The following is a 25,372-nucleotide window of genomic DNA, read 5'->3' on the forward strand; positions in this document are numbered from 1 at the left end:
GCCGAGTGGACGTTTCGTCACCTAGTTAGGAGCGTGCGTTCACTGGCACTTTCTACACGCGAGTGTACCGATGCGAGATCGCTGATAAAGTCCCTAATTGTTGCACAAGATGGCACTATAATCGCATTGCTGACATGTGTGTGAAATAGCACATGGATGAATCTATCTCAAATTAACATTTTGTGCCTTTCAGATGGCTAACCATCAATTGGCTCCACGTTCAAAACACAGTTGGCTGTTGTAGATTAAAAAATCGTTCGATGTCTTGATAAATTAACAAGTGATCGATTATTTGACTGCAGCCGCGCAAATTTGTCGGACCTAGCCAGCTAATTTGCGACTGAAAATCTGCGTGGAGTGATCCAGAGGATCGATAGACAGTCGATCGTTTTTACGGGGCGCGTCAGTTTCATTCGATTAATTTTCGTGATCGTTTGTAATTTTCGTTAAACATCAGCTATTTCGTCGTAGAGCTCGAAATTATGATAACTCTTCAATCTCACAATCAGGTTTGTTACAGTCTTACGACATATCACAGTTGCATCAGCAACCTCTCACACTAATATCTTGCACATATCTTTTAAACAATATGCATATATTTTACTCTGTCCTTGAGAAAGTATAAAAGTATCTCTATTGATCATTAACACTTAACGTTTGACCTATTTTCTACTTTCACTGAACTCAGAAAGAATCGTGCAAACGATTCTGATTCCTGGTGATTCAAGTGCTTAGATGACTTTGAACTTTTAGGTGTTATACCATCTGACGCAGCTGGCATTTGGAGCAACTCCTAGAACAACATTATATTCGACCCAAGTTAAGAAACAGGATGAATACAAAACTATGGATGATATTTGCCCAGATAGCCTTGAGGAGGTATAATCTCTATAAAATAAACTTTAAACATATGACAACCATAGGTTTATAAGAAACTGCACCATACTTCTAGATTTTTTTCTAAATTATATCTTTTAATGTAATGAGATATAGAAATTATAATAAGAAGTTGAGAAATATTTTATCCATAAGTTGAGTTTTAACTAAAGTATTCTACAAATAACATCTATTGAACTTGTGTGAATTGTTTATCATCTGTTGAGTTCTATATAAAATTAGCAATTCAGAATTTCTGAACACAGCATTGGGAAGCTTTTTAAATAGAAAAAAATATATTAGAAAACAATTATTTTTGACAATTAACAATTATTTCAAGATTTATGGTTTTATTTCTAATTTGATTTGACAAGTATAACAATATCAATCTATATTTCATATTAATTCTCATATACGTACTTAAATGTATGTATTATTTATTTTAGGCTGCAAGGAATTGTTCACAGCTACAAGAAATAATTCCATTAACTGTTTTAACTCCATTAAGAATGAAGAAGAATAAGGTGTGCATAACACTGGATAATGTAGCTCTTAGTTCATTTAGAAAACCTTCCAAAGAGAACAACAAATGGAGAATGTCTTACTTATCTGGTCTAAACTTCACCGAAAACAAACGGGGTTTTCCACACCATTCACTAAAGGAGTCCATTGTCTTACCTGTTATGCACTTAACATCAAAACAATGTAGACTGTTGCACACATGGTATGCCAAAACGCCATACAATAATGTTATGCAAATTCGTAAATTCAAATCCCAGCGCAATATAAAGATGGAACTGGATCGAAATCCAACTGTTATGAGCAGGATAAAGAAATGGCTTGGTCTATCTTCTAATCTTCATGTGGTACAATATACATTTTATTCTGAATTTCTAGATCCAAATAAAAGTACAATAAGTGTTTTATTAGAATATGATTATAGAAAGAAACTTGAGATAAATTCTATTCTAATAGATACTATATTTATATGTATAGGGTCTGATGCACGAACCGAAGATTTCTGATTATGAAAGATTGAAACAGATCCTCAACAATGCCGAGGTAACAGCGGACGAACAGAAGAGGATAAAGATCGCCTTTGTAGAAGGCTATGAGTCCGGATTGCAACGTCAGGTGCGAGGTCGAACAATGTGGCTAAAAATTTTGCAAAATATGATAACCGCATCCGCGGTTATCCTTGTACTCTGGCTTTATCGTACGTATAAAACAGAACTTTTATATAAAGCTCACGCTATACTGAAACCTTTTCGTGTTAATCATCTTATTATCTGCAATTATGATAATTATTTGTGTCATAGTTAGTTACCCAGGAGGTGGAATGTTCAAGCTTCCTATGAGCCACAGAATTGAAATCGATCCTGAAGATATCAGTGTCACTTTCGACGACGTTAAAGGGGTAAGCAATACATATTTTATTCATTTCATGTGTTTTATCAAGATAGATTACTTTTTTATGAGAAAACATATTTTTTATGTGATTGGCAGTACATAAAAAGTATGAAAGCAGCAATGAGTAAGCAAAAAAATATTATAGGTGGACGAGGCGAAACAGGAACTTCTGAATGTCGTGGAATTCTTGAAAAACCCCGGAAAATTTTCCGCTCTGGGCGGGAAGTTGCCAAAGGGAGTATTGTTAGTAGGTCCACCAGGAACAGGAAAGACACTGTTAGCGCGTGCAGTTGCTGGAGAAGCTAGTGTACCATTCTTCCATGTGGCAGGTCCTGAATTCGACGAAATCCTGGTCGGTCAGGGTGCCCGACGTGTCCGGGATTTATTCAGTAAGTAGCGAATACAATCATTTTTATTGAAATCGAGATTACGAGATCGTGACTAATATCGTGCGAGTGATTTTTCTTCTTTTAAGTAATTTACGACCCGAAAATTATTATAAATCACGTCAGTATCGTATACATATTTCCATAGGAGCGGCAAAAGAAAAGGCGCCATGTGTGGTGTTTATCGACGAGATTGACTCTGTGGGTGCAAAAAGAACAAATTCTGTTCTTCATCCTTACGCAAATCAAACGATCAACCAGTTGCTTTCCGAAATGGATGGGTGAGAGTTTATACACGCTTTTTTATGATCATTTAATAGTCATTCTTTGAATGTTACTTTTTTAACTAATTATAACGTTTTATAATTTTCCGTTTGTAAGTTTTCGCCAAAACGAAGGTGTTATAGTTCTCGGTGCCACGAATAGACGTAAAGATCTCGACAAGGCACTGATGCGTCCTGGTCGCTTCGACGTTGAGATTTACGTTAACAAGCCTGATTACTTGGGGCGCAAAGAAATATTGGATCTTTACCTGTCCAAGATATTAACACACGAGATCGATACCGTTTACCTAGCACGTTGCACCACAGGTTTCACAGGAGCTGATCTTGAAAACATGGTAATTATTTAAACGTAAGATAAAAATATTACGTTATCTTGTGCAATGTCTCGTCTTGATACAATATATAATGAAGATTTTATGTAATGTATAAATACATTGCAGATAAATCAAGCTGCATTACGCGCAGCAATCGATGAAGCGGACTGTGTAACTATGAAACATCTAGAGTACGCTAGAGACAAGGTGTTGATGGGTCCTGAAGGCAAGCTAAAATACCGCGATGAAGAAGTCAACCGTATCACGGCATACCATGAAGCGGGGCATGCTCTAGTAACGTTTTTCACCACGGATGCTCCACCACTTCACAAAGTCACCATCGTGCCACGAGCATCCTCATTGGGTCATGTATGTAGTTTAATATAGTTTATTCGTAATTTTGTGACGTTATGTTAGTTATTAATTTGCTTTACATATAATTATCATCACATTTATTATGAAAATATTTGTAATTCTATTATATAATCGGGTTTGTATATTTTTGTGACAAGTTATGTAATTAATTAATTACATAATTTTTAATTTGCCAATTTTTCATTCTTATTCCTTTTAGACTTCCTACATGATGTCTGAGAAGGATGAATATCACGTTACGAAATCTCAGTTGCTAGCTAAAATGGACGTGATGATGAGTGGCAGAGCTGCAGAGGAGTTGATATTCGGAACGGAGAAAGTAACGACGGGAGCTTCTTCCGATTTTGCTGTACGTTATTCATTTTTGAATTCTATTTTATAACATAGTTTTTTCAATTGTATTATATTATTTGTTTAAGAGTTGTTTTCTTATAGAAATATCGAAATTGCATGAAAATTTGAATATTTTTTTTACAGAAAGCGACGAGTATTGCGGAAATGATGGTGAAGACTTACGGGATGTCAGAGAAGGTTGGATTTAGATTTATGGCAGAAAATAAGACATTGTTCAGTAACGATAACTCGTATGCGCCCAGCACGAACGAAATTATTGACAACGAAGTGAAGCGGCTTTTGCAGGTAAATTTAACGCTCTTACATTAAAAGCAAGATATAATTTATTAATTTGTGAGGAAAAATTTTTTCTTTTTTAATTTTATACAATTCACAGTTGAAAACATCTTATTGAAAATTTATTCTCTTTTTTATAATATTTCTCTTCCTTTCATAATGTGTATCTCTTTAAATCAAATCTATTAACTATATTTTAACTGTATTTTAATTAATCCTTATTAATTGTATTGTACTGAACTTATCAGTGAATTATTGTTATAATTAGTTGACTCGTCTTTCTACCACTCTTCTTCTAGGAATCGTATGAACGAGCGAAAACAATTCTAATAAGCCATGCGAAAGAACACAAACGATTAGCGGAAGCTTTGTTGCAATACGAAACGTTGGATGCGGAAGATGTGACTGCCATAGTGAATGGTGAGTAATAAACATATACACAGTATATAAGGTAAGACACGAAATAATAAGAAGTGATAAGATCGGATTAACATTTTCTCCCTGTTTTAGAAACCGGGCTCAGTAAACGGGAATCATCTACGGATCCCAAGAAAACAAGAAAATCTTAATTCGTGAGCTAAGTACGGCTTATTTCAAGAAAGAATTAAGAAAGAGAAGGTAGGGTGTAATCGAGCATAATTGTGTAAAATTGGGATACCCAATATCGGGTCATGACTTGTACTTTATGCGAGGCCTAGTCTACAAGAGATTCTGAAACCCTTTCTAAGAATCTATGACTGACGGGATGCGTAACGTGATACACGAAAGTCTTCTTGGATCTCGTTTGAAACTACCAGTTTTTAGGAAAAATACAAATTGAATTACGGTTAATTACATGGATATTTAAAAATAGATGCTGTTGTTATTACATATTTAAATAAATTAGAAAACGACGAATAAGAGCTAACGCGCATTTTTTAGTATAAAATTTATTGAATTAATTAAAAATTTAAATTAGATTAAAATAAAAGTTTAAATTTTCTATTTGATTGGACATTTGAGTACCTATTAAAATCATTTGTACATCTTTAAGATTTCTGAGAGATATTCAGATCTATAAGATCATATCTATAAGATTCAGAGTATTAATAATTATATTTTTGCAATTCTCTTTAAATTCTTTTTAGTATTCAATATAAAACAAATCCTATTGCAATCAATATATATTTTCGTATCATTGAACTTCCGTTATTTGTTTTTTTCTAATAATGTTTATTATATTATGTACTTTTTTATGATAATTATTTGATATATATATACTATTGTACATATCATTATTTTATAAGTCCAACTTATAAAATTTGTATGTGCAATATATATTTTATCATTTTGCTTTAATTGATTTTTAAAACCAAATTGTACAATTCCAAATAAATTTGTTCTGTGAAAATATTACGACAATAGTAAAATATGTAAAAAAATTGTTAAGAAAAAATAATTTAACATGGTACATTAATTCTAATGAAAAAATCTATATTGTGACAAGTGAAATATATATACTAACTCTGAAATATACAAAATTTTAACAAAAAATATTTTACTCATAAAGCATATATAAAGATTTAATTTGCATATAAGATAAAATTTGATATGCAAAATATCATTTGATATGTAAAATAGAATATCATTGTTTATACATGAGTGGATTTCTATTTTTAGATTTATAGATATTCATGTTTGATGCAACAGCACCTATTTTTCAATGAAGTGTTTATTATTGAACGATCAGGCATCGATTTTGTCCAATTATTTCTAACTGTCACGAAAGAGATAATCCGTCAAGAAATTGAGATAATGATATATTGGGAGATGTAACAGTTGGATTTTTTTTAATGTGTGAATGATGAAATCAACTTGTTTGACTAGTGCAATATAGTTTTCTTTTATGAAAATTATCGTTTCCTCTTAATCTCTTTCTAGTTGGCGAAAAACAAAAAATAAATAAATTTAAAGACGATCACCCTTTTCCCTCAAAGTAAAAAAATGTCGATACAAGAAGAGAGAATTAACTACTTTACTACTTTTGTCTTCCTTTTAATCCCTTTTTAAATCCATAATTGAGAAAAATATCAAAATACAAAATTCTTCATACAAGTATAGAAATATACAGAAGAAAAATATACTTGTATAAAATTCAGAAGTAAAAAGTGATGAAACTATATTTAAGTTATGTATGTACATAAGTTTTAAATTATGTATATACATATTATGTTTTAAAATCTGCGTGCGTTGAAATATTGATGCGTTTTTCTATTTTTCGTTATCCTTTCAATGCTCCGTAACAATTTGTAATTTTCCTCTGTAAATGTTCTATTTGTGATTTAAATTTATTTTACAATCAAGAAATATGTATCACATGACTCGTAGCTACGTCTGACAAATTGACAGCTGTATTTTACGCGCGTCAAAAAATTAGACGTAAGGTTAGAAATAAATGTGCATTATATACAATATTAAATTAATAAAAGAACAGTTTGAGTTTTGTAATCAACAGTGATTAAATTTATTCATTTTTGTTATGTGATGTTACACTATCTATTGCACTTGCAAATATTTAGTTTTGAATTTTAGTTTTTTACCATAAACTAGTGAAAAGTTTGACTTGAGAACATTCGAAAGTTTTTATTTTTTATGAGTTTATTATTTTTTTTCTTTCAATATATGGCTTCAGCAAGCCTATTCCGTAAGCCTATTGGCCTTCCTTACAAACATTTTCAAACGCATTTTAATCCTCTTCATACAAAATATAAACAATTTAATATAAAAATTGTTAAAATATTAATGCTTTTTTTCACTTTCGATGTCTGGACATATTCGTATCTAGATATTCAAAATCTATGATCATCCAGCTAACTCATGGTCTAAAAAATAATTATTATAATTCTGTGGACTTTCCCAAACCTTTTCAAACGCACTTCAATTCTCTTCAGACAAACAATTCAGTGTAAAAATTTGTTGAAATATTAATGCTTTTTTTTTTAATTTTAATGTCCGGACATATTTGTATGTTCATGATCTATGACTTTTCGATTAACTTCATGCTTTAAAAATAATTAATTAAAATAAATCTGTGGACTTACAAACTTTTTCAAACGCACTTCAATCCTCTTCAGACAAAATACAAACGATTCAGTGTAAAAATTTGTTGAAATATTAATGCTTTTTTTTTTTTATTTTAATGTCCGGACATATTTGTATCTAGGTGTTCGTGATCTATGACTTTTCGCAGCCTAATGGCTCCTGCACACAGGACGCGGTAATGCTTGCCGCGCGGCGGAAGCTGCGTGACAGCCAATCAATATGTTGTTTTCCGTAGGAGCTAGAAGGTTATTACGGAAAACAGCATATTGATTGGCTGTCGCGCGAACTTTCGCCGCGCGGCAAGCATTACCGCGTCCTGTGTGCAGAAGCCATAATGGCTCTCGTAGCCAGCGCGATTTGCGACGCGACACGCGATATACGATGCGCGATATCCAATGAGCATACAGCGGGAGCGGTGCACTTGGACACGGTGCATTTAGACACAGCCAATCACAGCACCGTGTGATTAGAGACATTTGTAGGGTCCCTTGGAACAGCGACTTGTGATTGGACTGTGTTCAATTACCCCGTGTCCAACTGATATACACCCCCATACAGCTTTTCCGGAATACCAATACGCTCATTGGATATCGCTCATCGCATATCGTGTGTCGCATCGCGCATTGCACTGCGAAAGCCATAAGTTGGTAATGGCTGCGTTTAGCAGAGAAAGCTGCTTTGCAACTGTTGTAAAATTCGTCAATCTGATTGGAGTATGCTCTTAATTTGAGTTGAATACAAGAGTATGTGACCAATCAGATTCACGAATTTTACAACAGTTGCAAAGCAGCTTTCTCTGCTGAACGCAGCCAATGGTAAACACGTAGTTGAACATCCTTGATTGCGTTCCAAAATTCTACTCGGTGGGTAGAGTACATTAATGCCCGTATTTATAATCAGGCCTTATATTTAAGGCTTCTTTAAGTTCATTTTTAGATGCTTTACGGATCATTTTATAGGCTACAGAGCATCTGAAAATAAACTCGAGGAAGCCTTAAATATAAGGCCTAACTATAAATACGGGCATTAATTGACCAATTATGATAAAGAAATCCTAGTTATCTTTGTTCTTATTGGTCAATGATATTCTACCCGTCGAGTAAAGTTTTGGAACGCAGCCTTTCGTAGTCTTTTTAGTTACTATCAACCGGTTCGTTGGTTAAAACAAAGACAAATTCGCCCGTGGTTCACAAACCACGTGCGGGTTTTTACGTTTTTGAATACACTTAATCGGCATAAAATAAAGAGGAAACTTAGTCGTTACGCGATTATACTTATTTAGTTGATTATCGTGAGAATACTCACTGTCTCCTTTTAAAATATTAATCTAGTGAGTTAACCTATTAGTTTTTTACTTATACTCGTAAATATTTTAGGAAAACGACTTTTCCTATCTTTCGTAATTAGCATCGATATATTTCTAATTAACATTTTATATATTTTCTATATTACACTTTCATAGTATTACACTTCCATTGCTTACACTGCATATCCAGATATGTTAACATAAGGTGTTTGTGTGTCTCAGCAAATATGGTGCTGTCGTGTCGATTTTACAAGGAGAAATATCCTGAAGTGGAAGATGTGGTGATGGTGAACGTACGCAGTATAGCTGAAATGGGTGCTTATGTGCATCTATTGGAGTATAACAACATTGAGGGCATGATATTGCTCTCTGAATTGTCCAGGAGACGTATTAGGTCTATCAATAAACTTATCAGAGTAGGCAAAACTGAACCAGTTGTAGTTATTCGTGTAGACAAAGAGAAAGGTAATATACAAGTATTTTATAGATCTGTGTAACATTTTCAACTTATTTATATTTAAATTATGGGTTTCAGGTTATATTGATCTAAGCAAACGTCGTGTATCTGCTGAGGATGTGGAAAAATGCACAGAAAGATATGCTAAGGCTAAAGCTGTTAATTCAATTTTAAGACACGTTGCGGAATTGTTACACTATGACAGTGATGATCAACTAGAGGAACTATATCAGAAAACTGCCTGGTATTTTGAGGAAAAATATAAGAAACAGAAAGCATCTGCTTATGATTTCTTCAAGCAATCAGTTTTGTAAGCAAAACTTAAGACTGCATAATGTAAAATATTCACAGAAATGATTATGTTAATTAAATATATACCTGCACAAGTATATTTCTGTATCTATTTGATTTTAGGGATCCCTCGATTTTAGCAGAATGTGGTCTTGATGAGCACACAAAGGAAGTATTGTTAAATAATATCAAACGGAAACTTACTTCCCAAGCAGTGAAGATCAGAGCTGATGTAGAAGTGGCGTGTTATGGTTACGAGGGAATCGATGCTGTTAAGGCTGCATTGAAGTCTGGCTTAGCACTTTCCACTGAAGAACTTCCTATCAAAATTAATTTGATTGCTCCTCCCTTGTATGGTATGGATTATATCATATTTTTTGCGTGTATTTTATTATACACCACAATGTTCTGTTTTATCGTATCTCTAGTTATGACAACATCTACACCAGAAAAACAAGATGGTCTGAAGGCATTAAATGACGCGATCGAGGTAATCCGAGATAAAATCACGTCACTCGGAGGTGTATTCAACGTTCAAATGGCTGTAAATATTATAAATAAATATGTTTGTCCGATTCGTGTGCCGGACAAGAATTAATTTCTTTCTTTTAATGCTTTAGCCAAAAGTGGTCACTGCTACGGATGAGGCAGAATTGGCGCGACAAATGGAACGAGCAGAACTAGAAAATGCAGAAGTTGCTGGTGATGATGATGAGGAGGAAGTAGAAGGAATGGATGGCGATTTTAGCGGCGGTGAAGGAACTGAGCAAAACGACAAATTCAGAGACGCGTCACAAGAAGAAAACTAAAAATCCATACATATATATATACATATAAATATATATATATATATATATATATATATATAAATAAAATATAAATTTAATTAATAGCTAGATATTTGCATGGTTTTATTTATCAACTATTTACGACTTCGATAAATCTTGTTATCGCGGCATTGCTAATATCCAGTATAAACATAGGAAAAAATTGAAAATTTATTGTAATTTTCCTAGATTTGACATTTTTTACCAATTTGATATATAATAAATAATGACACAAGAGCATGTTTTGTGCTCCTGATATGAGAAATTCCAAACGTTATTTTAAATTAGTTTGTCAGTCCAGTATGTATATAAATTTTTGAAAAATGCAAGTCATGAATATAGCTGATAATAGAAATTCTTAAATTATAAAACTATTAAAACTGCTTTTGGTTTATTTTAATGAAAACTATTAATGGGTTCAATTTTTCATGTTTTTATTAAAACATTTTTACAGTTTCAATAAAAATTATCTATTCATTAGCGATCGTCACCTCTACCTCTACACCAGGTTCAATAGAAATGCTTGTGATTTGTTTCACAATCTCTGATGGCGAATATAAATCAATCACTCTCTTGTGAATTCGCATCTGAAATCGATCCCATGTCTTCGAACCTTCACCGCAAGGTGTTTTGCGAGTTGTTATTCGCAGAACTTTGGTGGGCATTCGAACAGGTCCTTTAACCTTCAGCTTTTGCTTTTTGGCCCCATTGATCAACTCTGAGCATACTAAAACGAAAGAAACGAAAATATTAAGATACTTATTATATTTTTAAGCAAAACTAATGAATAAAATATTAGCTTGCAGACGAGTGCTAACGAGTGCTAATATGTAATAGAATAATCCCACACAGCAGGAATGTCTCAAATACATCATAGGGATATCTTGAAGATATCACATATCTCAAATATATCTTTAGGATGTCTCTATGATATATTTTGGATACCTCTGCTGTGTGGGATAGTATATATAAAAGCATATAAGTGTAATATAATAATATATATAATAATAGAAATATTTTCAGATCTATGTTACCTTTTTCGAGGGAACGAACATTACGAGACGTGAGCGTAATTCTAATTCGATGAATCGGGGCGACTTCCTGCCCTGGTTTCTCAGGATTATCGACCTTAGTACTCGCCTGAGAAATACGAAAAGTATTACCATAATTTTTTATGGAATATTTTTATATTAACATTGATCGCGTCCTACTTGACTCCGATATCTAACCTATCTAGTGATCAAAGTGTGAGTTCACAAATATATACAAATACACGGTTACTACGAGGAAATAATAATTGTCTCAAACATTCGTTATTATTAAATTATCTATTTACCATGATAAATTGTCGTCCTGGTCGAGATGATCAATTTATATCAAGTAAAACTGACCAGCGCTGAACCAGTCCGTACGAAAGCTATCCACGTGCAGATTGGAAAGAATATAGAGTAGAAGAGTATTTCCGGTTAGGGCAATTCAACAACTGTTGGTATGCATTTAAGGCTGCGTTCAGATTTCCCATCCGGATGTATTCTATTACTAGAAGTGCTATAATATATGTAACATATACTGCGGCCTGGTTTACATCGTGTACTTGATACGCATACTAAATAATGGCTTGGTTTACATCGTGCACTTGATATATGTATTAAATAGTAACTTTCTATTAGATAATCTTAATACCGATGATATATATGAACAACGGTATATTAAGTTGGTATAATACTCATCAACAAAACGTATTGTATTGATTGAATGCATCGTCGTCAATATGCATTGTCGAAATTAAGATTATCTAATAAAAAGTTACTATTTAGTACGCGTATCAAATGCACGATGTAAACCAAGTCAATAACTTTCTATTAGATAATCTTAATATTAACAATGCATATCAACGGCGACGCGTTTAATCAATACAATACGTTTTCTTGATGAGTATTATACCAGTTTAATATACTGTTGTTTATATATATCGTCTATATTAAGATTATCTAATAGAAAGTTACTATTTAGTACGCGTATCAAGTGCACGATGTAAATCAGGCCTATAAGGTATTTACGTGTAGCAATTAGATTTCCAATCGGATTAATCGCAGTAATGTAAATTGTCTAGAGAGAAAATTCCCTAGGCTAATCGGATTACTGAAGCTGCGTTCGGAAACGTCACTCGAGTACTCTCCCTCTCTTTTTATCTCACTCTTGTATTTCGTTCACTCCAACGGCTATCATCTAGTAGTGTGCACATAAGGTTTTTTCACGTCGCATGCCCCAACGTGCTCCTACTCGCTCCAACGCACTCTGATTGGCTACGTCACCACGTGGACCAATCAGAGTACGTTGGAGCGAGTAGGAGCACGTTGGGGCATGCGATGCGAACAAACCTATAGACCTAATTTATATCGTGCACTTGATACGCGTACTAAATAGTAACTTTCTATTAGATAATCTTAATATCGTCAATGCATATCAACGACGATACATTCAATCAATACAATATGTTTTGTTGATGATATTATACCACCTTAATATACCATTGTTTATATATATATATCTTTGATATTAAGATTATCTAATAGAAACTATTAGATAGTTACTATTTAGTACGCGTATCAAGTGCACGATATAAACCAAGCCATAGTGTGTTTCCGAACGCAGCCTTGAAGTGCTATAGGGTTTTTTGCTTAACACATCTTGACATCAATTGCTTAACACATCTTGACATATATATATACAGAAATGCACAAAGTGTAACGTTGTGCACGATTCAATTGGAACAAAGTGTGTACTAATGTGTACGTATGTCGGGTAGGGTTAGGATTATTTTTCAACTGTGCTTATATTTTGGTATTTTTTAATAATAAATAATAAAATTTAAATAATAAAAAAGATATTATTCACTTCACGTCATAAATGCCAGTTTCTTTTCAAGCCGCTACGCTTATGGCTCCTGCACACAGGACGCGTAATGCTTGCCACGCGGCGGAAGTCCGCGCAACACCCAATCAATATGTTGTTTTTCCGTAAGAGCTAAAAGGTTATTACGGAAAGCAGCATATTGATTGGCTGTCGCTCAAACTTCCGCCGCGCGGCAAGCATTACCACGTCCTGTGTGCAGGAGCCATTATTAACTTTAATTGTCATTAGAAACACTAGTTTACACAGCCGACTAGTAGCCCTCGAGTTGAGTACGGATGTGTAGTGTTGTGTCGACGATTACGACAATTGGAATACAACTTGTGTCGCCGTGTGCGTGAAAGTGTCTAGAAATATTACAATTAGAAAGCACCCTATGAATACCGGCCTATGTATATACGTCATTGGGAACTCAGCCTAAGGCTGAGTTCTCACTTAGCGTGTCACGCGTGCGTCATCCGAGTTAAGCCAATCAAATCGTTTCATTTTATTCAGCGTAAAGTTACACAATAAAATGGGACGATTTGATTGGCTTAACTCGGACGACGCGTGCTTGACGCGCTAAGTGGGAACGCACCCACTTAGTAATAAGAAATAAGCAGTAATATAAGTAAATAGACCAATCACAATCGATTATTCTTGAATCGTGGTAATGGAAATAGTTAATTTGCTTACTACTTATTTCTTATTACTATTCCAACTGTTGATTAGACGACAGTTTCCTGAAAAGTAAAAGGGATAATGTTGGTACCAAGAAAAATTTCTACACGATATAATTTAAAGATCTGTTTTTTGTAACTACACTGCTGAACTAATGCAAAAGATTAGAGTGAGAAAACGTACAATTACTTCACTTTAATTTATTGCACCAATTCATCAGTGCAATTTAGAGATGCCCAATTCTTAATCGATTCGATTCTTTCCCTAACAAATTTAGGGAAAAAGAGTTGTTCAAGCTGCTTGCATGTTCATACTTTTTGCTTTTAAAAAGAGATGGACGCCTAATCAGACGCTTGGAAGAAACAATCGAGTTAGTTATCTTGCTTTTGCTTCTTCAAAACATTCTAATATACTTTTGTCTGGTTTTAAATACGAAAAGTGCGAAAAATGCAAACAACACGAGCCTATTTTTGGGGAAAGAATCGAATCGATTCAGAATCGGGAATCTCTAGTGCAATTACAAAGAACAGATCTTTAAATTATATCGTGTAGAGATTTTCCTTGATACCAACATTATCCCCTCCACTTTTCGGGAACTGTCACCTTAAAAACTCCCTATTGTTAAAACTCCCTAAACTTATAATTCACATTACATATACTACAGAATATCGAGTAAAATTCTTTAAAAAAGTTTTGGAATGTAACTCTAAGGGAAAAAGTTTATAATTAATTTCGAGGAAGCTGAAAATTCTCTCATTGGATAAATGGAATTCATTCCGGAACTCATACAAAAGGCACTCGTCAACTTTTTTGTCCACTGTAGTAAGAACACGACATGGCGTCCACCAATCAAATTCGTCGCGTCACATCGCGTAGTCGTGGCGGTACGCGGGCAACTTCAGGTGATCGGATTGCACTGTCGCGTCCTTTGACACGCTTAACCGCTTACGAGGAGCGATTTCACCACCGTTTCATCGTTGACGTCCAAGTCGTCTTACCATGCCAAGTGTTTACAGAAAATCACGCAAATTATGTCGTAGGCGATACGCGCGTTTTTAGTATATCACGAAATCAAGAGCTGGGGGCTGGTTGCCCGTGTGTATCCCTAAAGAAGCGATCTACTGTGTTGTGCACCTTCATCGGATATATTTGCTTTATTGATATTTTGAGTGCCACGGGCCCTGCGGTGCTTATGCATATCTCGAGGTAATGTTCGAACATGACAATACCGCTTGCTCTTCGTCCCACCGCGACATTTTCACTCCTGAAAGCCCCTCGTGAACATCGTTACGCGAGAATTTTGTTTACGTCGTGGCTTGTATACGTGCACGGCGAATGCACATAACCTCGAAACTGTGGGATCAACGGTCGTTCGGTGTTCCAATAATCAGTACACCTGTTAACATATCGGTACGACATTCAGTCGAATTCAGTGTTTTCTATGGTTCGAGTACTTGTGAAACGAAACGTGTGCTCATCTTAATATCTCACGCAAAATATGTTCGAAGATATGCTAGGTGAAGAAATCTTTCTATTCTGCAGAAAAATCGTAGCTTTTGCTGTTAGATATCGTCTATTATAGCATTTATGTCATTGTCATTCTTCTCAAATATTAAATTATGATCTATATTTCTACCAATTTTTGTTTCTAAGATATATCACAAGGATTATGTCTTACCTTTTGTTATCATGGAGGATGTGATTCTCTTTCTATGTTATATATATATATATATATATATATATATATATATATATATATATATATATATATATATATATATTGTGTAATTTATTAGAACATATATATTTCGGAGCAGTTTAAAATATATGTATATCCCAATTTTATAAATTTATACATGCTATATGTCTCTCTATTTTTTGCCATAAATCATGTATGACTATTTTTTTTAAACAAAGTCATGTTTTTAGAGATAGAGTATATATAAAATATAACATAAATGATACATTACTTGATGTGGATTCTGTAAAATGAACAATGTCATAGAGAAATATTAGCCATGTTCTATGTATCAAAAGTTTTTTCTCTGGTCTAATAATATAATATAAAACTATCAAATGTTAAGTTAGATACACAATTTCATGTCTTTTGATATGTTGGCTAATAGCTGAGCTTACTGCATAGATCTTCCAATACACAATAGTGATTTATATAGTGAACTGAACTACCAGTCAGCATGTATGTAAGAAGGCATGAAATTATGCATTGTATGATTCTAGCTTTAGTATTGATAAGTTAATCAATAAATATTCTTATGTTGCAGAATTTGGACTGTGTTTTAGAATACGTTAAGGATAAAATATTTGCTACATTTGGTTGGTTCATATAGCAGCCACCATGTCGGAAATTGTGTACCCACAAGGATGTAGGTCAGTCACTGAAGATTTAGGTCCAGATGAGTTAATAAGAAGACTTAAGGTATAACAACAAGGCAAATTTTGTTACTATAGTGAACATATATATATATATATATATATATATATATATATATATATATATATATATATATATATACACACACACAAACTATAACATATAATAAGTAATATGTAATAATAGCAATAATGTATAATAAATATCTAGACACTGGCACATACATTACAAGCCATGGGACAAGATGAAGGAATGTACCAGCAATACATTCCACTTGCATTACATTTGGCAGAGGAACACTTTCTTATGCATCAGAGCAAAGATGTGCAACTACTTATTGCCTGCTGTATCGCTGATGTCCTAAGAGTGTATGCTCCAGAAGCCCCTTACAAAGATGCCGATCAGGTAAAAATTACAATTTATTATTTACAGATTAGTACAAATTATTACTTGAGTTGATCAGTCTAACAATATCATTTTGTACATAACATTCTTAGGTCAAAACAATATTTCTATTTCTTATTAAACAACTGGCGGGTTTGAAAGATCCAAAGGATCCTGCTTTCAAGAGGTATTTCTATCTGCTTGAGAATTTAGCTTATGTAAAATCATTCAACATGTGCTTTGAGTTAGAAGATTGTCAAGAGATCTTCTGTGCACTATTCTCCCTCATGTTTCGGATAGTCAAGTGAGTACAAACCGGACAAAAGAGTAGTTAATTATTAAAATTTCTACAATATTATACGATTGTTATCATTTGTATCTAGCGATGAGCATTCTGGCAAAGTTAAAAGTTTTATGCTGGATGTTTTATGTCCATTGATCACCGAATCGGACATCGTCAGTAATGAACTTTTGGATATCATATTAATGAATATTGTAGAGCCAAATAAGACGCAGAAGAAAAATGCGTATTTGCTCGCTAAAGAGCTGGTAATAAAGTGTAGCGATACGTTAGAACCATATATACAAGCGGTGAGTAGTCAAAAAGAGTCATTAGAGATTCTTACCTAAAGAAAAGGACACGAACATTTTCTTAATTTTGATGCACATAATGTTATCTTTTATATTTTATAGTTTTTCAATCATGTTTTAATACTGGGCAAAGAAGAGAAAAGTTTGCAGATTTGCAAAAAGGTGTACGACCTGATTTATGAGTTGAATCATATATGCCCGAGTGTCTTGCTGTCCGTCCTGCCGCAGCTAGAATGTAAGCTGAAATCTTCTTCCGAGACTGAAAGATTAGGCGCTGTGGCACTACTTGCGAGAATGTTCTCCGAGAAAGGCTCGCAGTTAGCAGTACAGCATAGCCAGTTGTGGAGGGCATTTCTAGGACGATTCAACGATATCAGCGTATCCATACGTATTAAATGCGTACAGTATTCGATGCACTTTTTGTTGAATCACCCCGAACTGAGGAAGGACATCACGGAAACTCTGAAGATGAGGCAACATGATGCTGATGAGAGCGTCCGCTATGAAGTCGTTATGGCTATAGTGACAACTGCCAGAAAAGACTTTGAAGTAGTCTCAGACAGTGAGGATTTGCTTGAATTTGTGAAAGAAAGAACTTTAGACAAAAAGGTGAGACATTGAACTTGATGAATCATTCATTATAATATTAATATATTAACGTTTGTGTACTTTTTTCAGTTCAAAATACGAAAAGAGGCAATGTCCGGCTTGGCTATGATATACAAGAAACACTTAAACGACGCGGACGTGCCGCAAGCCACGAAAAAAGCGGTAACCTGGATTAAAGATAAAATATTGCACGGGTATTATATGGCAGGCATGGAAGATAGATTGTTAGTAGAGCGACTGTTGAATACGTGCCTAGTACCTTATCAGTTGCCAGCTGAAGAGAGAATGAAGAAATTATATCATCTATTAGGTACAATCGATGATCACGCTTCCAAAGCTTTCGTGGAACTCCAGAAACATCAGCTTGCGTATGTTTGCATATAATATAATATCTCTCTTCTTATAATTATCACATACATGAAGATTTTTACTCTAATTCATTATCATCATGTATACTTTAGCGTACGAAGAGCAGTGGTCGAGTGGTTAGACTTCGTGAAAAAATCGGATATTACAAACGAGCTGGTAACAAAGGTTCATCAGATATCACGCTTTTTGCCGGACCCCACGAAAGTGCAAGAATTTCTTCAAAAGTTTAGCGGCCACATGAGGAAGGATCCCATTTTGTTGCAAGGAATGGAAACAATCGTGCAACCAAATGTCTCTTGCAAAGAATGCGCTGACACAATAAGTATGGTCCTTAAAAAGTTAGGACAGCCTGTTATGACCAATTTGTATTACAACACGATTAAAATGCTCCTTGAGAGAGTAAGCTCCGTTATGATCGACGAAGAAGCGATTCGAGTAAGCATTTTGTTTTTTAAAGTTGTCTTGCTTCCTGTGAAGTAACGCTTGTTAATGTTTATGTACATGTGATTATATCAGGTTTTGATCGGGTACGTTTTGGATTGTCTGAAAGGAGGCAACGTGATAGAAGAGGTTGGTCTCAATCCAAACAATGCTGGGGAAAAGGGATTAAGATTACTTGTGGTAAGTCGCGTTCGTATTCCACAGCTAAATGTTAAATTTATATTATTACGACAAATTGTAAATGATGAGAATTGACATTTAACTGCACGAAGCTTATTTATATTAATCGGGATGTTTTAGATGCTTTCGTTTGTATTTGGCCCACATTTCCTACACAATGACATTTTGATGCAACTGGTTCATCTGTTAGAGTTAGAGGACGAGATGGTAGGGCCATTGGTCCTCTCAATCTTCACGTTCCTCGGCAAATATAAACCTCTATGTGACGTAGCGCCAGACATCATGAATCTCATGGTGCCGATATGTAAAACCTTTGCCGAGACGGGCACGCCGAAGCAAGCAAAGCAGGCCGTGCGATGTTTGTTCGTTAACATGACAAACATACACGATACCATTTTCCCCGAAATCATCGAGAGAATTAAGAACACTCTAACACCGACATCGGAGTACTATCGAACGTCTATAGTCACATTAGGTCACATAGCGTATAATTTGCCAGAGAAATATCAAGTACAAATAAAGAATATGGTGTCCAGAAAAGTAAGTATAATAACAATAATTCATAATTTAGCACTTTTGGTGTATTATTCTTGCATTTGACACATTTTCATGGTATACCCGATGAATTTCTCTCCCGCAGATAGTTAAAGAGTTACTAGTGAAGGAGAGCAGCGAACAAAACGCCATTGCAGTCGACGGAGATTGGTGCAGGGAAGATCAATTGCCAGAGGAAACGCGATGCAGACTGGAGGGATTGAAATGTATGGCGCGTTGGTTGCTGGGACTGAAAACCGATGTATTGTCGGCGCAAAAGACGTTCAGAATGCTGAACGCCTTTGTAGTGAACAAGGGAGATCTGCTGCAACAGGGACGTCTCAGCAAAGCCGAGATGAGTTGGCTGCGGCTGCAGGCGGGTTGCTCGATGTTGAAGATATGCGAGCAGAAAGGCGTCGGCGATCAGTTTACTGCGGAACAATTCTATAATCTTTCGCAACTCATGGTGGTACGTTGGAAATAATCTATTGTCCTATAATAAATTGTCGATATAATATTTTTAACGCATGTGTATAAAAGATCTAAGTCATCGGCTTGGTAATTTTAGGATGAAGTTCCCCAAGTTAGAGAAGCCTTCGGCAGTAAATTGCATAAAGGTCTTGGAAGAGGGATTCCGAACAAATGTCTGCCATTAGATTTCATGGGGTATTACGCCTTGGCTGGTAAGGAACAGGACAAAAGGTTAAAGTGTGTATTGAAAACGTATATGCAGACGGACATAAACAAAAGAAGGGATTACGTGAAAACACTTTCTTTGGGTACCGTTGAACGAGCCATGGGTAAGAGAATAAATAAAAAATTGTAAACAACACTTTTATAATTATATGAGAATTTATTTCGTTATTTCGTTATCTCGCAGGTCAACTGCCCCATATTTTGCCAGATTACATGCTAGTTTTCGCAGTACCTATTCTCGCACACGATCCCGAATTCACGAGTCACTCGATGATAAGCCAATTAAAGATCATTCAACAATGTCTCTGGTTCATCTTGGAACCTCTCATCACGAAGAACGAATATTATTGCTACGGATTTTATAAAAATCTCGTGGAACGTATGAAGAGTCACAAAGACGCGTTGAAACCTGAGGACAACGACATGAACTATGTAATTACCATAAATTAGAAAACTTCGATTCTTTCCGGATGTATTGTATTAATGATCTTTGTCTTTATTGCGTGCAGAAACTATGGACTGTCTGTGACTTGGCGATGAATGTAATATACACAAAAACCACCAATTTCGACATGAAGGAGTTCCCCAGCGAGACGCGAATTCCTACAATGTACTTCAAACGTACAGCGGACGAGATGGTGAGCAACACCAAAAATTACTTACCTGCGGAAATGCAAGTGAACATGACTACTCAGAAGGGCAAAGGATCATTCCACAATACGCACTCAGTTAGCGACAGACCACAGCGCAGGACTAAGTCCAAACAACAGAAAGAAATAGGCATCGGACCTAACGAAACAGATGCAAGGGTAAGTTGATCGATTTTCGGAATGGTATCGCGATGATTTCTGGATAATTTACGGAATTTACTTGTGGTTTAATACAGACGTTCATCGTAGATTTATAGAGAGATATATTTTTCATATCAATTTTATATTACTAGTATTAATAAAATTACTATATTATTTAATTAGTACGGATATTATTTAATTCTTCGTGTATGTATAACTATGATTTCAAGCTACAAGTTGGAGAAGTGGAATGTATCGATGCACAGGTAACATTCCTTTGATGAAGCGTTAGAATATAATGTTACACCCTCTTTAAAAGATCTTTCCTTTTAACATGTTATAACGTTGGAGCGCACAACACATACATACACGTGAAATATATTGGTTCGTTCATTTAATTAAATTTATTTTCAGCCTGCCGAAGCATCAGAAACCAGAATTCAACTACCTGGCTTGGAAGAAGAGGTAGATTGATTTCTTAACTAATAAGGAAATACAAGTGTCCGTCTCCGATTTTCATGAATTTGTACTATATGTTGTACTTTAGATTAAAATAACAAATACGTTTTTTATTATATGTGCCCTTTCGTAAGTTTAGGAGGTGAAATATCCCTTTGAAGAAAATCGGTTTTTTTTCATTTGAAAAGAATATAATGAAAACTATAAGAGATAGAAATATTTTGAATAAAAGTTAAAGGTTTGAATAGTACTTTACAGATATTATTTAAAAAACAAATTTTTGTTAATATTTCCCCCACCACTTCTTATTATAATTATTAAAATAATTTTTGTAAAGTCCTCTTCAAACTATTCAACTTTTATTCAAAATATTTTTTTCTATCTCTTATAATTTTCATTATATTCCCTTTGAATGAAAACAATTTTCTTCAAAGGGGTATTTCATCCCCTAAACTTGCGAAAGGGCACATATAATAAAAACGTATTTATTATTTTGATCTAAAGTACATCATATTACAAGTTCATGACACTTGTGTGAGTTTCCTTGTAAGTTCCTAAATGTATCTCTTTATTGCGTGTATATAATATCTAATATTTCACATTTCAGATTGAGGAACCACCGGCAAAGAGGGCATTACGGGAATCAGACAAAGTAAATAAATAATTCAGTGATTGATTGAAATATTATATGCTGGGGATAATGGGATGGGGAAAGAGACATAAAGAGCGCGATGACGAAAAAAAAATTAAAGAATCTAAAAGATACTTTACAAATTAGAAAACAGAATATTTTGGTTATGTACAATTAATAAACCTAAGTCGTTCGTGTATTTCTAGGATATAAGATGTTAAGATTATGACACAGTAACGTCAGATGATAATTAACGCGTGTAGGCTTGCAATCCAGAAAGTTCATCGGACTTGCAACTTATGGGTAAAAAGGAAAAACGCAAAAAGAAACGAAGAGTCTGTTACTTTCTCACAAAGAATATATACAGACTCACGAATGCGTTTATTTCGTTATAAAAAAGTCGAAATATACGAATGCGTTTATTTCCTGTTACTTTTATGAATTATACGACGCATCACATAACTAACGGTGTAACAAAAGTAATTTTTTCAAATGGCCGTGTAACCGTGTAGAGTGAACATTTTTACAAAGCATGCTACCGATTCCTTGGATTGAAGCTCTTATTCATTATTACATTGTTCATTTTTGCACTATATAAAATGGATGAAAAAATTTTTTTGTCTTTGCGAATGCTGTCGCGTCGTTGTTTTGCAGATAAAAATAGCATTCAGTTTAGACAGCAAGCATATATATATAAATATATACATACATAAACAATATTGTCAACATATTTTATTGACAAATGAATAAAGCAAATCCATTTTTTTCTGCAAGAGAAGTATATTCAGATGTATCAAATATATCGTCACTTTATAAACTGCAAAGGAAAATACTATAGTTTTGTTGCGTAAACAATACATATTAGATTAAAAATCGTGTGACTGTCGCGTTTACGATCCGAGATCGTTGGTTTTTAATAATACGAGTATCGTCATTATCGCCACAGTCTTTAGCCGTAATTATTGCCAGGATTTATACGAATACAATCATTTTTTCAAGGGAAATGTATTTATAGATTTGACGATAAGACTTCAAACTCTCTCTCTGAATATTACAACTTTGTGTTTACAAAATGTTCTGTTTTATTTACCAGCGAATGTTCGTGTCGATTTGATTAGTTCGATAAATAATAATTATTTTTTTGTTAAAAAATATTTTAATGTTTATATTGACAATCTCTTCTCTTATAAACAGCATGCATCGGTACGGAGAAACATCGATATTAAATCAAATTGATCTTCTATAAGGAGTTAATCGAAATCTGGATGTTTGAGATATTCATTTTTTTACACGTTACCGTTAATATTTTCTATTTCAATTTATATAATTCACTATCCCTTTATTGCAAGATCGTCTGTTAAGTCGAATTTGTATCCAAAATTCTTCTATACCTGCAATTAATTGATGAAATATCGTATCTACAGAATCTTAATAAGATACGTTAAGCTGAAATATTTTGATGTATTTTTTATTATGCTCGCCTAATCAGAGATTAAGTGTGTGTTGTGTGTCTAAATTTATAAAGTACATAAGAATCTTTTCATCAATCATTGGTCACATATGAGAACAGCTCTAATGTTCTCATATACTTTATATGTGAATATATTGATGTTACATTGTGGCGGTAATAAGCAATTTTCGTTTAAATAAATAAGTAATATTTATACATACTATCGCTATTTCATCACATTGATTTCTTATCGCAAATCGAATAGGATCTATGTGTAACGATAGAAACGAAAATTGCGAGAACTTGCGAAAACTATCGACACTTTTGTATTTATAAATAAACTTAAAATTAAAATTGTGTGTATATCGTCTGGAAGATATCATTGCGTGACACCTCAATTTATATTGATAAATACGTGATTCTCACGATCTTTTTACACAAAAGACACGTAGTTTCGATTTTATTTATTAAGCATATATTATAAGCGTAACGTATAATAATAATCGAAAAAAAGGTAGAAAAGACTTTTGGGTACGAATTTGAATAGATTTTCGAGTAATTTAAATGTGGGCCTAGGTTCTAAATTCTATTTCAATTCCCAGCATTAAGATTATTAAACTTATATATTCATCTAAATTAAATTTGAATATGCGAATGAAAATTGAGGGTAAATTCGTGAATGGCGATGGATGAATGAAATTACATAAATATTATTATAGAATTAACATAATATATACCTGTTATCTCTTCATAGAAATTACAGTACGATGCACGTTGAAACTTTGCATAATTTTTTTTCTAAATTTATATATATATATATTTATATTTATAATCAGTTCCTCTTTTCTCCCACATTATTATTTTTATTATACATAATATTAATTCTCTTACTAGATATATGGTTTATTTATCATATTGTTATTTAAAACTTTTATATATATATATATATATATATATATATATATGTATGTATGTATGTATGTATGTATGTATTACTATTTATCAAAATATTAAATATCTTTTTTTGATCATTGATACTATCAACATTGATACTGTCAAAACTATATCTTTACGAGTGTATACGATTTCGGCATGGTACTGCAATTTTCTCAAACAGGTTATAGACTATGAAAAGTATACATAATCTGATTAAATAACCAATTAATCAGTCTATTCATTTGTCAGTCTGTGAGGCGTATTGTAATGGTTCTATAATAAAAAAGAAAAAAAATCAAGTAAAGTGTGGCATACGTTTATAACAATGTACGTTTATAACAATTGAGTTGTATTACAAAGTTAATGTTTTTTAAACGATTTTTTGTGGACTCTCCCTGTAGTGGATTTATTTTTACGTTGCATATTTTGTTTATTCCTAGTATTGGCCCTGTAATGCGAAAGAAGCGAAAATTATTATACTATCTTTTTTACAACTTTGACAAAAAGTTTGTGTGTGTGTGTGTGTGTGTGTGTGTGTGTGTGTGTGTGTGTGTGTGTGTGTGTGTGTGTGTGTGTGTGTGTGTGTGTGTGTGTGTGTGTGTGTGTGTGTGTGTGTGTGTGTGTGTGTGTGTGTGTGTGTGTGTGTGTGTGTGTGTGTGTGTGTGTGTGTGTGTGTGTGTGTGTGTGTGTGTGTGTGTGTGTGTGTGTGTGTGTGTGTGTGTGTGTGTGTGTGTGTGTGTGTGTGTGTGTGTGTGTGTGTGTGTGTGTGTGTGTGTGTGTGTGTGTGTGTGTGTGTGTGTGTGTGTGTGTGTGTGTGTGTGTGTGTGTGTGTGTGTGTGTGTGTGTGTGTGTGTGTGTGTGTGTGTGTGTGTGTGTGTGTGTGTGTGTGTGTGTGTGTGTGTGTGTGTGTGTGTGTGTGTGTGTGTGTGTGTGTGTGTGTGTGTGTGTGTGTGTGTGTGTGTGTGTGTGTGTGTGTGTGTGTGTGTGTGTGTGTGTGTGTGTGTGTGTGTGTGTGTGTGTGTGTGTGTGTGTGTGTGTGTGTGTGTGTGTGTGTGTGTGTGTGTGTGTGTGTGTGTGTGTGTGTGTGTGTGTGTGTGTG

At 34.1% G+C, this 25,372-nt stretch overlaps 5 protein-coding genes across 8 annotated transcripts in view; 3 read left to right on the forward strand and 2 right to left on the reverse strand.

The window, feature by feature from the left end:
* The first annotated feature begins 482 nt into the window (after positions 1-482).
* Positions 483-5,470, forward strand: LOC116844407 (ATP-dependent zinc metalloprotease YME1L). Its single transcript, XM_032815898.1, has 13 exons — positions 483-509; positions 754-879; positions 1,323-1,742; positions 1,873-2,092; positions 2,196-2,293; positions 2,432-2,675; positions 2,821-2,953; positions 3,054-3,291; positions 3,397-3,639; positions 3,845-3,994; positions 4,123-4,284; positions 4,575-4,695; positions 4,786-5,470. Exons 1-13 carry the CDS (start codon positions 483-485, stop codon positions 4,842-4,844), a joined length of 2,241 nt encoding a protein of 746 aa, XP_032671789.1. The 3' UTR covers positions 4,845-5,470.
* Positions 5,471-8,479: 3,009 nt separating this feature from the next.
* LOC116844451 (eukaryotic translation initiation factor 2 subunit 1) lies at positions 8,480-10,300 on the forward strand. The gene is made up of 6 exons (XM_032815960.1): positions 8,480-8,686; positions 8,885-9,127; positions 9,198-9,429; positions 9,534-9,766; positions 9,839-9,954; positions 10,031-10,300. Exons 2-6 carry the CDS (start codon positions 8,890-8,892, stop codon positions 10,217-10,219), a joined length of 1,008 nt encoding a protein of 335 aa, XP_032671851.1. The 5' UTR covers positions 8,480-8,686; positions 8,885-8,889; the 3' UTR covers positions 10,220-10,300.
* Positions 10,301-10,654: 354 nt separating this feature from the next.
* LOC116844452 (40S ribosomal protein S20) lies at positions 10,655-11,744 on the reverse strand. The gene is made up of 3 exons (XM_032815961.1): positions 11,574-11,744; positions 11,272-11,377; positions 10,655-10,964 (listed from the first exon to the last, which is right to left on the reverse strand). Exons 1-3 carry the CDS (start codon positions 11,574-11,576, stop codon positions 10,708-10,710), a joined length of 366 nt encoding a protein of 121 aa, XP_032671852.1. The 5' UTR covers positions 11,577-11,744; the 3' UTR covers positions 10,655-10,707.
* A 2,933-nt stretch (positions 11,745-14,677) lies between these two features.
* LOC116844394 (sister chromatid cohesion protein PDS5 homolog B) lies at positions 14,678-23,700 on the forward strand. 4 transcript variants are annotated; one of them, XM_032815871.1, is made up of 18 exons: positions 14,678-15,016; positions 16,093-16,247; positions 16,413-16,607; positions 16,700-16,890; positions 16,970-17,177; positions 17,280-17,786; positions 17,856-18,154; positions 18,248-18,590; positions 18,672-18,776; positions 18,897-19,316; positions 19,417-19,779; positions 19,879-20,110; positions 20,191-20,438; positions 20,516-20,815; positions 21,028-21,063; positions 21,212-21,262; positions 21,864-21,908; positions 22,151-23,700. In XM_032815871.1, the coding sequence occupies exons 2-18, from the start codon at positions 16,167-16,169 to the stop codon at positions 22,280-22,282; spliced, it is 3,756 nt and encodes a 1,251-aa protein (XP_032671762.1). In that variant the 5' UTR covers positions 14,678-15,016; positions 16,093-16,166; the 3' UTR covers positions 22,283-23,700. The 4 variants fall into 4 exon arrangements, with proteins under 4 accessions (XP_032671762.1, XP_032671759.1, XP_032671761.1 ...); XM_032815868.1 differs by having other exon boundaries at positions 21,864-23,700; XM_032815869.1 differs by lacking the exon at positions 14,678-15,016 and adding an exon at positions 15,170-15,327 and having other exon boundaries at positions 21,864-23,700.
* An 868-nt stretch (positions 23,701-24,568) lies between these two features.
* The window catches only part of LOC116844395 (probable ATP-dependent RNA helicase DDX27), a 4,688-nt gene continuing 3,884 nt past the window's right edge, over positions 24,569-25,372 (reverse strand). The window contains exon 13 of the mRNA XM_032815872.1: positions 24,569-24,721. Coding sequence (XP_032671763.1) covers positions 24,634-24,721 — 88 coding nt within the window. The 3' untranslated portion in view covers positions 24,569-24,633. The remainder of the gene's footprint in view (positions 24,722-25,372) is intronic.

The sequence above is a fragment of the Odontomachus brunneus genome, unplaced genomic scaffold (genome assembly GCF_010583005.1).
Source record: "Odontomachus brunneus isolate Ranch 3 - 2012 unplaced genomic scaffold, Obru_v1 Obru_scaffold_041, whole genome shotgun sequence".
Classification (NCBI taxonomy): domain Eukaryota; kingdom Metazoa; phylum Arthropoda; class Insecta; order Hymenoptera; family Formicidae; genus Odontomachus; species Odontomachus brunneus.

Bases quoted from the DNA above. Each gene is read 5' to 3' on its own strand.
- LOC116844407 (XM_032815898.1), top strand. From the start codon at position 483: ATGATAACTCTTCAATCTCACAATCAG. The intron at 3,640-3,844 runs GTATGTAGTTTA...TATTCCTTTTAG, and splicing joins GAGCATCCTCATTGGGTCAT to ACTTCCTACATGATGTCTGA. The intron at 4,285-4,574 runs GTAAATTTAACG...CTCTTCTTCTAG, and splicing joins AAGTGAAGCGGCTTTTGCAG to GAATCGTATGAACGAGCGAA.
- LOC116844451 (XM_032815960.1), top strand. From the start codon at position 8,890: ATGGTGCTGTCGTGTCGATTTTACAAGGAGAAATATCCTGAAGTGGAA. The intron at 9,430-9,533 runs GTAAGCAAAACT...ATTTGATTTTAG, and splicing joins TTCTTCAAGCAATCAGTTTT to GGATCCCTCGATTTTAGCAG. The intron at 9,767-9,838 runs GTATGGATTATA...TCGTATCTCTAG, and splicing joins GATTGCTCCTCCCTTGTATG to TTATGACAACATCTACACCA.
- LOC116844452 (XM_032815961.1), bottom strand. The intron at 10,965-11,271 runs GTAACATAGATC...CTTTCGTTTTAG, and splicing joins TGTTCGTTCCCTCGAAAAAG to TATGCTCAGAGTTGATCAAT.
- LOC116844394 (XM_032815871.1), top strand. From the start codon at position 16,167: ATGTCGGAAATTGTGTACCCACAAGGATGTAGGTCAGTCACTGAAGAT. The intron at 18,155-18,247 runs GTATGTTTGCAT...TGTATACTTTAG, and splicing joins CTCCAGAAACATCAGCTTGC to CGTACGAAGAGCAGTGGTCG. The intron at 18,591-18,671 runs GTAAGCATTTTG...TGATTATATCAG, and splicing joins TCGACGAAGAAGCGATTCGA to GTTTTGATCGGGTACGTTTT.